This window comes from Lygodium microphyllum, chromosome 19 (genome assembly GCF_053477565.2).
Source record: "Lygodium microphyllum isolate KBCC chromosome 19, Lygodium_microphyllum_v1.1.10, whole genome shotgun sequence".
Lineage (NCBI taxonomy): Eukaryota > Viridiplantae > Streptophyta > Polypodiopsida > Schizaeales > Lygodiaceae > Lygodium > Lygodium microphyllum.
The window spans coordinates 106,328,392-106,341,743 of record NC_141153.1 but is presented as its reverse complement, the minus strand read 5'-3'; the positions used below and the strand labels follow the sequence as shown (position 1 = coordinate 106,341,743).

Here is a 13,352-nt window from a genome sequence, read left to right as displayed (position 1 = left end):
TTCTTGGGGAGTTGTTGCCAGATAGGTCTAGATTCTTTGGTTCCATCTGAGGAAGAGGAGTCACCCTTGGATTGGCTTGCCTTCGCATCTTGCAAGGTCTTGTCACTGTTGGTTTTCCCGCCCGAAGAAGAGGAAAACCAACCCCCTCCGCTCTGAATAAGGCTGTGATGAGACCGCAGATATAAATATGCCGCAAGATGATGCACAACTGATGCCTAGGCTGCACGAGTGCAAACGCAGGTTGAAATAGTGTTTGATGTGGCTGGCGATGACTGGATGATCAGATTGCAGTAGATGATGATGTCGCGAGCAGCTAACGCCAGCATGGATGAGGCGCCAACAACAAGAACAAACACACATGAAATGGCAGCAGTCACGAGGGCTGGACAGCCATGTGGAAGGAGGCTGATGGCTGAAATCTGCACGTGGAGTGAGAAACCTGCACACAAGGGATAGGTTGAATGGGGGTAGCTTGTCTAGTTATAGATGTTGAAGGGTGCCCCAAAGAATTAGGGTTTTTGGGGGACCACTGAAACTCTCTTGGACCGCTCCCCTTTTTAGGGTTTTTCATTAATTAAGTGTGTTTTGGGGCTATTTAAGAATGCTAATCAGCTGAAAAGCGTGTTTTAACTCAACAAAGAGGATGACATTAATCAATAGCATCAATGTAAGTACTATTGTTCTCATAAAGTCAGCACAGTAAGCTGAGGTTCAGTTGGCACACTAGAAGTTTTTTAGGACGAGAAGTATGATGAAAAAGGTAAGTAGAAGAACTTGAAGAGGTTGAATCTGACACCTAAATTCGTAATAAGCGAAGCACAAGAAGTCCAAAGCAAGGACAATAAGTCTAAGCTATTGTTCCATAGGAAGATGGAGCATCTTTGTTCCTTTTGGAGAACTTCATTAGTCCACTGAAACATGCCATTAACATCACATAGTCACGTTACATGATTGACATGCATAGCAACTTGCACCCAGCCTATAAAAACACAAAGAACCAGAAATATGTACCTATTTGACCACGTCAATATCATACCCTAACCTTACCCTCCTTATCTGCTTGATACAGGTTCAATTCCCTGCATGTACTTCCATGTAAATATTGCAAAAGATACCCATATGTATTCAAGACTTCTGCTCTTCATAGTCTGGTCTGTTCTAAGCATGTATTGCAACATTTTCTTCATTTAAGAATCTGGTGATCGTGATTTTCAGATGAATGAAGAGGCAGTAAAGTTGTACGCGGAACTTGCTGGCACAGCAGTTGCAAGTTTTTCAAGTGCAATTGATAGTCCTCTGGTTGAGTTAGTACCTTTAAATGATGGATTAGAAGAAAATAAGGAAGCTTTGAGAAAGTCTCGAGGTGAAGATGATGATGACTTCCAAATTTTAGAATATCAGGCTCGCAAGGGAAATGCTCTTGCCATGTTTAAAGTTGGACTGTTTTATTATGCTGGTTTGAGAGGAGTACGGTGTGACCATCAAAAGGCGCTGGCCTGGTTTCTCAAGGCTGTTGAGAAGGGAGACTCAACTGCAATGGAGTATGTGGGAGAAATCTATGCAAGGGGTCATGGTGTGGAAAGGAATTTTACGAAGGCCCTTGAATGGTTCATGGCAGCATTGAAACACAATCGATTCTCTGCATACAATGGTATTGGCTACTTATACGTCAAAGGCCAGGGAGTGGAAAAGAAGAATTACACCAAGGTAAGCATATCATTTTCCAAGGAATTTGTGGAATGTAATTTTCAACTGTTTGCTAAAATAATTGTTGTGAATGGTTGACATCAAAGTTTAATTGTGCTGGAGATTAAGAAAATGCTATGCACCAAGATTTTCACATCATATTGTTTTGGTAAAGAAGAAATTGCATTTGGCTGACTTAAATGGAGACTTAATGATGTTATTGATCACTGAAGAAGATTTAGCAGATGATTAACTTTTACAATTTCAGTTTGCACTTTCCTCTGGAGTGGCATGGTAAGTGGTGGAATTTATTGAGGTCATATAGCAAAGGTGATTAGTTCAAAGGGTTGGTGAAACAGTCCGGTTAAGTCTTTTGTCTAAAATTTTGCAGTGTATGCTAGGGCCTAAATGTAGAGTATAGGCTCAGGGGACTCAATTATTTCTAAATCTGCTCAAATGGAGAATGATTTCATATGCGACCGGATGTGGACTGTGGATTCTAAATAATATGATATGATTACAAACATATGTGTACATCGGGGCCAATAAATGCTACAAACTAAGGATTATGTAGTCTGCCAAGGTACTACTAGTACTGGCTAAAATAGCATCACTGTGCTCTTTATCCATCTGCCCAGCATTGCAGCGTTAACTGTGCAGCATATGTTCTGCTCTGCTGATCACTCTGTACATGTTAAGGGCTGTTGTCTAGTGTCACCATTTTCCATTTTGGGCTTATTTTATTTTTATTTATCAAATTGGTTTTCTTTGTGTGGATTGGGTGCCCCAGGTGTGGTGTGGGGGCAAGGAATGGAGGGGGAGAGTGGAAATATAATTATTGAAAAGTTTTGCCTCTTTGGGAGGGTTCAAGTGGCCTAAGTAAAAGTTGGAAAGTGAAAAGCAAGTAAATATTCTTTATGAGGAATGTTTGAGGGGCTAAATAAGCAAAGATATTATGCATGGTGAATGATTTTAAAGCTGATTTAGCTGAAGCCAGCCTCTTCTGTGGTTTCTTAAATTGTGTAAAAGCTTATATTTGTGCTGCATTTAAGATGGTTGATGTGTAATGCTCTTTTATCCAGGCCAAAGAATGTTTTAGTAAAGCAGCAGCCCACGATGACCCTGATGGGCATTATAATCTGGGAGTTCTCTATTTAAGAGGAAAAGGAGTGAAAAAGGATGTGGATGAGGCAAGTAAGCATTTTGTTACTGCTGCTAATGCTCACCATCCAAAGGCTTATTATCAACTAGCCAAGCTGTTTCAGAAAGGCATGGGTGTGAAAAAGGACTTATCCACGGTAATCTACAATATTCTTATAAATTTGTCTCGTATGAAGGTTTGAGGCTAGATTATATTATACTCTCAAAGAGATTGCATTACGTTTCAGATGCATCATGAGCTAACAGAAGCAGCCATCCGCTTCTATCAGTGCTGCGTCTAGAATCAACTTGGTGGCCCATTCAAGTCTGCATGGGCTAAGTTACAAGAAAGCTAAAAGTTAATATTCTTGATGGCTTTTCTGCAGGCAGCAATGCTGTACAAAATAGTTGCAGAGAGAGGCCCCTGGGGCTCACTCATGCGGTGGGCTTTTGAGAGTTATCTGAAAGGAAATGTAGGGAAAGCCCTGCTCTTGTATTCTAGGGCAGCAGAGCTTGGATATGAAACAGCCCAAAGTAATGCAGCATGGATATTGGAAAGATATACTGAAGGTGAGTTTTGCATTGGACAGTCTGGGTTTTGTACTTCTGTTGAGCGCTATAGACGTGCTCATGCACTGTGGTGGCATGCCTCTGAACAAGGAAATGACGATGCTGCCCTGCTTATTGGAGATGCATACTACTATGGTCGAGTAAGTTTCAGTATGTTAATGAATTGCTTTTAATAGTTGTACATTAAACCTGTCTTCATAAATTACCCTCATTACAGGGAACTGAAAGAGATTTGGAGCGTGCCGTGGGAGCATACAAGCATGCTCGCCTACAATCAAATGCTCAGGCAATATTTAATCTTGGTTATATGCATGAACATGGAGAAGGCCTACCTTTGGATCTTCATCTTGCCAAACGATATTATGATGAGGCTGTTCAGACAGATCCGGATGCTGCTCTTCCAGTATACGTTGCACTTAGTGGCCTTTGGTTGCGCCAACATTATAATGGAAGTTTTCTGGTAATTTATGCTGCTTAGTATCAACATATAGTTGTGAAGTTGCTGTTAACACATGGATTGCTTAAGGTTGTAATTTTACCTCAGGAAGGTTTGTTCTAAGTTGTCTACTGCTAGATTTTATTTTTTCTTTGAAAAAAGAAGTTGCTGTAACACATGTTTACCTTGTGCAGGTGACACTGATTGATGGCCTTCCAGGATCATTGCCAAAGATAGGAAATTGGTTCAAGAAAGTTGTCTTGGATGAAGGCAACATTACTTTGGCGACTCTTTTTGTTTGTCTAATGACCGTTCTGTATCTCAGGAAAAGGCGAATTGCTGCCCAGGTTGTGCCCAGTCCACATCCACAGTAATCCTGTATAATGGCCTTATCATACCATTCAGATGTATTTCTGCTAGTACAGAACTACTTTATTTCTCACCAAGCATCAAGGATCTGCTTGACATCAGTTAGGGTGAGGTCCAAGTTGTAAAATATCCTTTCAAAAACATCTCCTTTACACATACCGAATGTGGCAATCTGGATAGCTTCTTGGAGACTGCTACCCGCATGCGGGTAGGATAGGTGGTGTTATTGAGAGAGGAGTAATTCCATTTTCCTATTGTTTATTAATGTACAGAGTATGGTATGCCTCATCGTCCATTGTGGAGCTAGCACCAATATCTCATACCTGCCATCACGAACTGGTGAAAGGCTAAAAGTTCTGTATGCTTGGATTAAGGAATATGCTGATGCAGGAACTGCGGATTGCCTGCAAGTTCTGTGTTGCTAAGCTTGCTGTTCAATTTTTGTATCGTGTTAGATTAGTTGTATGACATTATGGACATTAAGTTTGCTCAAACCCTTTTTATTTTCAAATAGTTTTTACGTAATAAGTATGGAGGGTTGGATCTAGCAAATCTTTAAAATGTGATATTTCTGAGCTGCAGTTGGTGTGAAGGCAGTTATCAGTGACTAGACTTGGATTTGAACCTAATTGAGTTTATGACAGGTTATTTGTGTAAGTCCAACTTTAATTGAGTGACAGCTCTGTTCATATAGGTTGGTGTATCTTTGTTAGCATTGCCCATTAGGGCGTATGCTTCTACAACGGTACGATGACATGGTCAATCATGAGTGAAAAATCACCCTTAAGAAAGAGAGAAAGTAGCCCTTGCTTCAGGGAATAGCGGCAAAGTAGCCCCTTGTTTTGGGAATTGCAGCAGGAAGCTTTTCTAGGAAAGGATCCAGTGCATTTTATTTTTACATTGGACAATAACTGGTCGTTACAAGATGAAGAATGTGTTACATAGTATCAATGGGTGATGGGAAAACATGGAATGTGGCAAGATTAGAGATAGTTATGTGAGCAAGAGCATGAGCATAAGTAAAAGAACCAAGGAAAGTAAGCACCATTAAGAAACTAGGTGAATACAAATCCGTAAGATTAGAAAAGAGTATCAAAGGAATTAGTTTTGACATTCTTAGAGACTTGATTAATGAGATCTTTGTGAGCTTAATGATTGTTGTCTATACATTCGAGTGGCTAGTATGATCTTTTAGAGAAAGCTTTAAAACCCATGAGAGAAGAAGGGAAGATGGTACTCTTTCAAGTTTAACAAAAATGACAAGATTAGTAACATCACTAGTAAACTAGATGGTTGGACCTTTGTGCCCATCATTTGGGGCACATTTTCGTCTACCATAGGGGAAGAGAATAGCAATAGGATTTTACTTACTAAGAGATGTGGTGCTAACTAAATGGTAAGTGCATGTTTGTATTAGGGGATAATTAATGTGCTTTTGTAATAATCATGGGATGAGAGCAATTTCTTTCATGTCCCATGAAGGGAGAATGGTACTTTTAAAATGATAGCACTTGAGGCTGCAATCTATTCAAAGGCTTTCATCGAGCTTTTTGTTTGGAAGAAACTAAATAGGTGTGAGTGTGTATGGCTATGTGAGAGGTAGCCATTGCACTTAGCTTGAAATGCTTGAAGCAATAAGTGGTCTATGGGTCTTGGCGATCAAGCGTGAGCTACCATATTTTGGTTTCATTTGTTGGGACCAACAGATTCAAGCATTGAGGGCATGCGTGCTTCGAATCGAGCATTGAAGTAGAGCTTTTCCCGAACTGGTGCTTGAGTTAGATAGGTAGGAAGTGAGGGAGTTTGAAGAGGTATTCAATTTCCTTGGTAAATGAGCATTGTGATTTTTTGGATCTAGATGAGTAGTTGGATTAGTGTAGACATTTGGTTGTGATTTGAAAGCATTAGGATAATGTGAAAACAAGAAAAAGAAGATTATACACAGTAGGGTTTCTATTGTTGTAATTAGGCTAAACAGAGAAAAAGGGAGAGAAAAAGAGCTTTAATGTGTAATGCATCAAAAGGAAGGAAGGGAAAAGATCAGAATTGAGTAGAGAAGAGCTTTAACGAGGAGATTGTGCGTGGTGATCTTCATCGCAATGTATTTTGGCCCTTTTTAGATGTTGCTTAGTGCTTATTGATCAGTGTCAGCACCCTGCTACAATCATTAGCAAGGCATGAGTAGGATTTTTAAAGATTTTTCATTGTTTGGTAATCCACCGCCATAATCAGACGCTCATTGTAGGGTTCGATTACCCTAATTAGATTGTATAATTTTCATCCATTCGGACATATCTTTCTTGTTCGAGTCACTAGATTCAGACACTCAAACTAGTTGTCTACTCAAACACATCTCTAAAACCAGTTGTACACACATCTCATTTGTTTGAGTCTCTAGACTCGGACCACCCTATTCGGACTGTCCTACTCGGACTTGGACTTGAAACAATCGAATGCCCAAAATTGGGCACTTGGACTCAGACAGTCCGACTCGATGCCTCAGACTCAAACCATTGACCACTCAGATAGACCAGAATGAAAGATCTGATTCTGGGAATCAAACAACTGATACTCAGACACTAAAAATATAACCTGAAAGCTGACAAAACCAGCATGCTCTAAACCAAACAGAGCCCACCCAACTTGGAGCTTGACCAACACCCCCACAGGCCTCCAGACACATTAAAAGGCTCATAGAGCCTCCATACTCCAAAACTCATGACTTAGTGGCCTAGGAAGCGCGGCCGCAAACACCACCTCTTAGACCACCCACCCGCAAATGTCTCAAAGGGCCCAAACGAACTTGTTAGAGTGACCACCACTTGTTGCAGGAGCGGACCGAAAAAGTATGTAGTTGTATTGCATTGTTTTTATCACGGTCACACACTGCATAAACAATCATTTGAAGTGCACCTAGAAAGCTGAAAGCCTGATTTTGCACTGCGCATGATAGGAAGCACCTCACGAGCACTTAAGTGCACTTAAAATTGAGAATTGTCTATGTAATAAACAAGAAACACACACACAATATAAACAAAACTGAATGAACCCACTAATATGAGACGATCCCCAGATATTGAACATGTGACCGAGGACACTAAGTCTTAGGACAAGTCTCTTGGAGAGCAGTAGGAGTTGACATGATTAGGGACTCAAACTTACTAGAGTCGATTAGCTTGAATGACACTTTGGTAGCCCAAGAGACCAACGAAATGTCAGGATCCAGCACTACTCCCGAAAATGGTGAGCTTGACTTGGGAGACTTCCTAGTCGACATCTTGAAAATGATAAATCGGTACAATTTGTAGCCCAAAATGGAGCACCATGGTAGATCAACCGAGGACATCATAGTAAACCTTGAGGAAGAGTAGAGATTGACAAAAAAAGCACTCCAAGGCATAGGCGCCTATAATCAGGAGTAGTGAGCTCAGAGGCTGAGGTAGGAGATAGAAATGTGAGAGGTTTAATGAGTTTTAGTGCTTGCCAATAGAAACAGAATGTGCCCCAACATTGAGGGGGAAAGAGCACTAAGCCAAGTGAGCTTCTCACAAAAAAGTGACTCATAGATAACATGACTGCGGGTAGAGTGGAGCAGTCCTAACAACTTCGTCGCTAATAGGACTAGGTGAGTGGAGTTACTAGCCAAAGCCTTGTAGAGCTCCTCGCTTCGAATTCCATTTATAAATACGGTAGACACAGCTTTCTCGTTAGGTCGCTCATTTGCAGGGATCCTCTTGAAGAGGCTACGCACATGAGTGACATAGTCCCTTACGTCTTCCTTTTCCCTCTGACTGACATTCATCAATCGGACGATAAGATTGTCAGAGTACCCTACCTCAGAGAATCTCTTGATAAAGAGGTCCTTAAGACGAGCAAAGTTCGTGCGCTCAGCTGCATCTAGACTAGTGTACCAAATTCTCCCCTTATCACCTAAGCACAGATTGAAGGCTTGAGAGCGTTGTGCAAGGTCCGTGAGACCGTTTGCTTCGTAAAATTATTCAAATTTCTCCACAAAGCTATATGGGTCATTGCTAGGTTCATACTTGTCTAGCTACTTTGCTACAATAGGGATCCTAGATTGCCCCTTTGCCCCTTGTGTGACCCCTAATCCCGAGAGTAATGCTGTGGCTAAGGCTGTTGCGCTCTGCTCAGTGGATGTATTGTCCATGAGCCGCTTGGCTACGAGTTCACTCAATGATAAGTCAGCCTTTGTTGCTCGTTCTCTCTCTGCATTTGGCCTTGCTTTGGCTGCACCAGCCAAGGCTAGCACACGCTGAGCCTCGTACATGTCTACATCTTGTTAGAGTTTTCTAGCCTTTTGCTCGCGGTTATAGGCAATTATGCTCTCTAGCGCCTTTCTAATCGCCTTTCTTTCCTCTTCTAGATTTGCTATCACTTCCTCTACTGGTCTGCCCTGAACTACCATCCTAGTCAACAAGTCATACTCATTGACTAATGTTTACCGCAGCACAGAGGAGCAGGAAATGGAAAAAAGGAAATAGCAAAAGGCGCAGGACAAAAAGAAGAAAAAGGCGCCTTAACCGATAATCAGACCCTGAAAAAATTAAAAGCACGAGCACGACCCTCAGGAAGTCTTAGAGTCGCCCAAGGAGAGTAAAAGAGTAAAAAGCGTACCATTAAGTGTGAAAACGCTCCCAAATCCTTGTAAGAGAGCGCTAGGCTCACTCTTGTGCAAATTGTATGCATTAGTTGGGGATAGGATAGACTAGAACGGTGGGAAATGAGAAATGGGCCTAGGCTAATGGTCGGCCATGTAAAAAAGGGAATAACCACCCATGAAAAGTAGGGCATGTATATAAAGTTGAAAAGTGAATGAGAAGCTCATTTTTGAGTGTGGCCAAAGCTTCTTCTTCTTCTTCTTCTTCTCTCGTTTCTTGCCTTCTTGCTTGTGCTTGAGAGAGAGATTGAGAGAGTGTGAGGGAGTGATTGTGTGAGAGTGAGGGATCTTGGAGAAGAAGCTCTCCATCTTCTCTCTTCATCTTCCCTTCCTCTCTTCTCTTCTCTTGTCTCGCGCGTGGCTATGGAGGATGAAGCTCTTGGGAGAGGGATTGAGGTTGCTTGAGCTTGCCTCAAGGATCGTGGAGCTACCGGTGTGCAAGAAAGAGGAGGGTACTCGATTGAGCATCAAGGTAAGCTCACTACACCCGTAAGGTAGGCATTGCGCGTCGGCTATGTGAGAGGTAGCCATGGTCGCTCGATTTGAAACACTTGGGCAATAAGTGGTCCGTAGGTCTCGGGGTAGAGCTTGAAGCTCCCCTCCATTTTGGTTCCGTTGCCGGGACCGACGGAATCGAGCCTTGAGCGCCGCACGCATCAAATCGAGCATAGAAGCAGGGTTTGCAGTCTGAACCGGTGCCCGAGATAGCTAGGAGATTTAGGAGGTTTTAATCCGTGAAACAAGTAAGTATTTGGGTTTGTTGGAAGCATTAGTTTAGGACTACCATTCTGCATCTCTGTTTTGCATTTTGGCTGCACTAGATTAAGGTTAGATTAGGTTAAGAAAAGAGAAAACAGAGGTTTTGGCTGCTGCTGGAAATAGGGAAACAGGGGACCAGATTCAAGTTTATGGGTAAAACAGGGAAAGGGATCTGGCTGTAAGGTTTTGTAGTGCTAGGAAAGGACCTTAAGAGGCTTGGGAGGCCAGGACAAACCTCATTTCACTGGTTAGCTTTGAGAGAGAGAGAGAGAGAGCTTCTGGTTGACAGGAAGAGGGAGCGCCATCACGATTCTGGGTGCCATCGATTTGTGCTGCTCCAGGTGAGTCTAGTGTTTCTTAATAGTGCTCTAATTAGATATGAAAAGTCTATCGTGATTGTGTGCAGCAGGCATCAAGAGGGATCGAAACGCGTCGGAATCACTCCTGCCACTGCAGATGCAGTCGGACCAGGTCTCAGTGGTCCGATTCCCAGAATCGGACCACCCGAGTCCTGGAGTCGGACCATCCGATTCCTAGAATCGGACCGTCCGACTGAGGGAGTCGGACCAGCCCTATCCGATTCCCAGAATCGGACAGTCCGATCGGACGTGCCACGTGGCACTCGGACTGCCCACTAGAGTCGGACCATCCAACATTCGGATCGGACCAAACAATTTTAAGACTCGGACCACCCTGTCCGACTGCTAGACTCAGACCACCCTGTCCGACTGCTAGACTCAGACCAGCTCTGTCTGATTCCCAGAATCAGACAATCCAATTCCCAGAATCGGATCATCCTGCCAGAAGGAAAACATAAGGATCTTTAGTTGACCATGCCATAGACCTGACCCCCAGGACACAACCCTGAACACCCCCAAGACCCAATTTGACCATTAGAACCTCAGAGACCAATCGAACTTAGAGCAGAATAGAAAACGCAGCACCGACCTGCAGAAAGACCATAGAATAGCCGGGAACCGAGCTTAGAACTCAAACTAGGCTGGGAATGGGGAGAGACAAGATGGAGTTCGCATTAAACGCTTTCTGCATCGGCACTTCACTCTTGTGTTCCACTAAGTCTGCACTGCAAGAAAAGAGAAAAGCCTGTTTTCGCACCAAGCACCACGAAAGCACTAAGCATAACGTGTGAATAAGGATTGCAGTTGCTTTCAAATAACAAGGAACACATCAGGATATCTAATAACGTTAAGAAACCCACTAGTAGGAGAAGACCCCAAGACTTAGACAGGTGCCTGAGCGGCCTACTAGTAGGACCTGGAGAAGACACGAAGACACGGGAAGCAACAATATAGAGGATTGGACGTTGCCGGAGCTGCTTGGATTTATTGACAACCACGTAGAGCTGGAAGCAGAAACAATGTCGGGATCAAGAGGCGAACAAGGAGAGGACCAATTAGACTTAGGAGAATTTCCAACCTCAGTCCAAGAACTGGTCCACGACTATGATCTACTCACCGGGACCGTGATCCAAGGAAAACCTGTAGAGGAAGTGGTAGCTAGCCTGGAAGAAGAGAGAAGAGCTATCAAGAGAGCGCTAGAAGGCATAATTGCCTATAACCATGAGCAAAGGGCTAGAAGGCTGCAACAAGACATAGATATGTACGAGGCTAGACCTAGCCGGAGCGGCCAAATCTGGACCGAATGTAGAGAGGGAACGGGAAGCAGAGGCTGACATGACATTGAGCGAACTGGTAGCAAAGCGACTCTTGGACAACACGTCCGTTGAACAGAGCGCTACTGCCCTAGCCACTGCGCTACTATCGGGATTGGGAGTCATGCAAGGGGCTAAAGGGCAGGCTAGAATCCCCATCGTAGCAAAACAACTAGCTAGATACGAACCTAGTAGTGACCCATACAGCTTCATGGAGTAGTTCGAGCAAGTATGTGAGGCAAATGGTCTTAGTGACCCTGCGCAGTGAGCTCAAGCTTTCGGCCTGTGCTTAGGCGATAAGGGGAGGACCTGGTATTCTAGTCTAGATGATGCATAACGTACGAACTTTGTTCGCCTTAAGGGCCTCTTCATCAAGAGGTTTTCGGAGGCAGGGTATTCGGATAACCTCATCGTTAGGTTGATGAATATCAGTCAAAGGGAGAAGGAGGACGTTAGGGATTACGTCACTCAGGTGCGTAGCCTCTACAAGAGAATCCCTACCAACGAGCGACCTACCGAGAGGGCAGTGTCTACAGTGTTCATGAACGGGATTCGGAGTGAGGAGCTCTACAAGGCTTTGGCGAGTAACTCCACCTTGCAACGAGACGTGCTAGCTAGAGTTTTCGAGGAGGCAATACGCGTAGATGATCAACTCAGGGAATACAGCGTGAGGACTACCAACCGAGAAAGTGCAAGCCAGAGGGACCTTGAGAGATCAACAACTTCGGGGGACAAAGCAACTGCTAGTGTGCAGGATAAGGGGAAGAGTGTAGACCACGACCAGGGGATGGCAGATATGAGAATTGAGATTGCACGGTTGCAAGAGCTCGTAAGGAAGCCTGTGAGATCGCATGTACAATGTATATACTGCGGCGGCAATCACCTCCCAGTTGAGTACCAAGATCCTAGATCTCGGCCGTGCTCAAATTGCGATAGATTCGGGCATGATGCAATGCATTGCAGAATGTTGAGGAGATTCCCATATGCACGGCAGTACAACCCTCCATACTTAGGTAATAGGCCACCCAATTTCTTTGGGAGGGGAGCCCAGTTAGCTCTTCCAGCACCGACTGACTCAAGACCTGCCGTGCCTAGGCTAGAGATGAACCCAACTGGTATACCCAGGCCACCAAGGCCTTTTGTCACCCATCTAGCGATGCTCCTGTTCACTTTTTGGAGGAGCCTAATGAGGAAGAAACATACGTCAACCCGTACATATCCTATGACGAGGAGGGCAACCCAGTCCTGATGGACTATCGGCCACCAGTGCCAGTGATGTCTTTAGGAAGAGGAAGAGGTAGAGGCTTTGGAGGGCCCAGCCAGGATCCAGTCACATGCTGGACTTGTGGCCACCCAGGCCACATTTCATCATGCTGTCCAGAATGAGAACAAGCTAACAAGGACAAAGCGGATCTCCGATGCACAGAGTGTGGAATCACACATCTGTTTCCTGACTATCCTAGGCGGAAGCCATCAACCAACTCTGCCAACATGCCATCGGTGCCTTTGGGGCTCTTTGGAGTGGAAACCTTTGGTAGTGAGGATATGCCTATCCCACTACATGCCATGACGCAAGCTTAAACAAAGCAGGCAGGCATCTCCTTGCCAGGGCCAAGTAACCTTGACGCAACCTCAATAGGAAAGAAAAGCCGGAGGAGACGGAAAAAGAGAACCGAGGCAAAGATAACCCTTAAAACCGAGGAAGCGACTATGTTAGTAACGGGAAAGAAGGTCACAGACGCAGAGGCAGAGACCTCAGCTCCTAAGACAGCTGAGCTAGGGAGTGCCAAGGTAGGGGAATATCCCCACCCCAAACGGCAGCTCGAGGCTATAGCCAAGGTCAAGGAGTGGGTCAAGGACGCCCAAAAGCACCTCAAGGATGCTGAACCCATATTAGAAGATCCTATTGACGACTTCTCCAGTGTGAGCACACCATTCTCACCTTCAAAACCACAAGCTGCGAGCATACCTGCACCACTGGGAACAACTCAGCAGCAAGGCCAGGGGGAAGATTGTCAGGGCAGACAGAACACATGGCCTAG

The 13,352-nt window shown here is 44.2% G+C and overlaps 1 protein-coding gene across 1 annotated transcript in view; it reads left to right on the top strand.

Moving 5' to 3' along the window:
• Positions 1–4,673, top strand: part of LOC148020246 (ERAD-associated E3 ubiquitin-protein ligase component HRD3A-like) — a 29,916-nt gene extending 25,243 nt beyond the window's left edge. Inside the window, exons 2-6 of the mRNA XM_087700576.1 lie at positions 1,216–1,707; positions 2,769–2,984; positions 3,213–3,536; positions 3,614–3,856; positions 4,027–4,673. Coding sequence (XP_087556702.1) covers positions 1,216–1,707; positions 2,769–2,984; positions 3,213–3,536; positions 3,614–3,856; positions 4,027–4,206 — 1,455 coding nt within the window. The 3' untranslated portion in view covers positions 4,207–4,673. The remainder of the gene's footprint in view (positions 1–1,215; positions 1,708–2,768; positions 2,985–3,212; positions 3,537–3,613; positions 3,857–4,026) is intronic.
• The last annotated feature ends 8,679 nt before the right edge of the window (positions 4,674–13,352 follow it).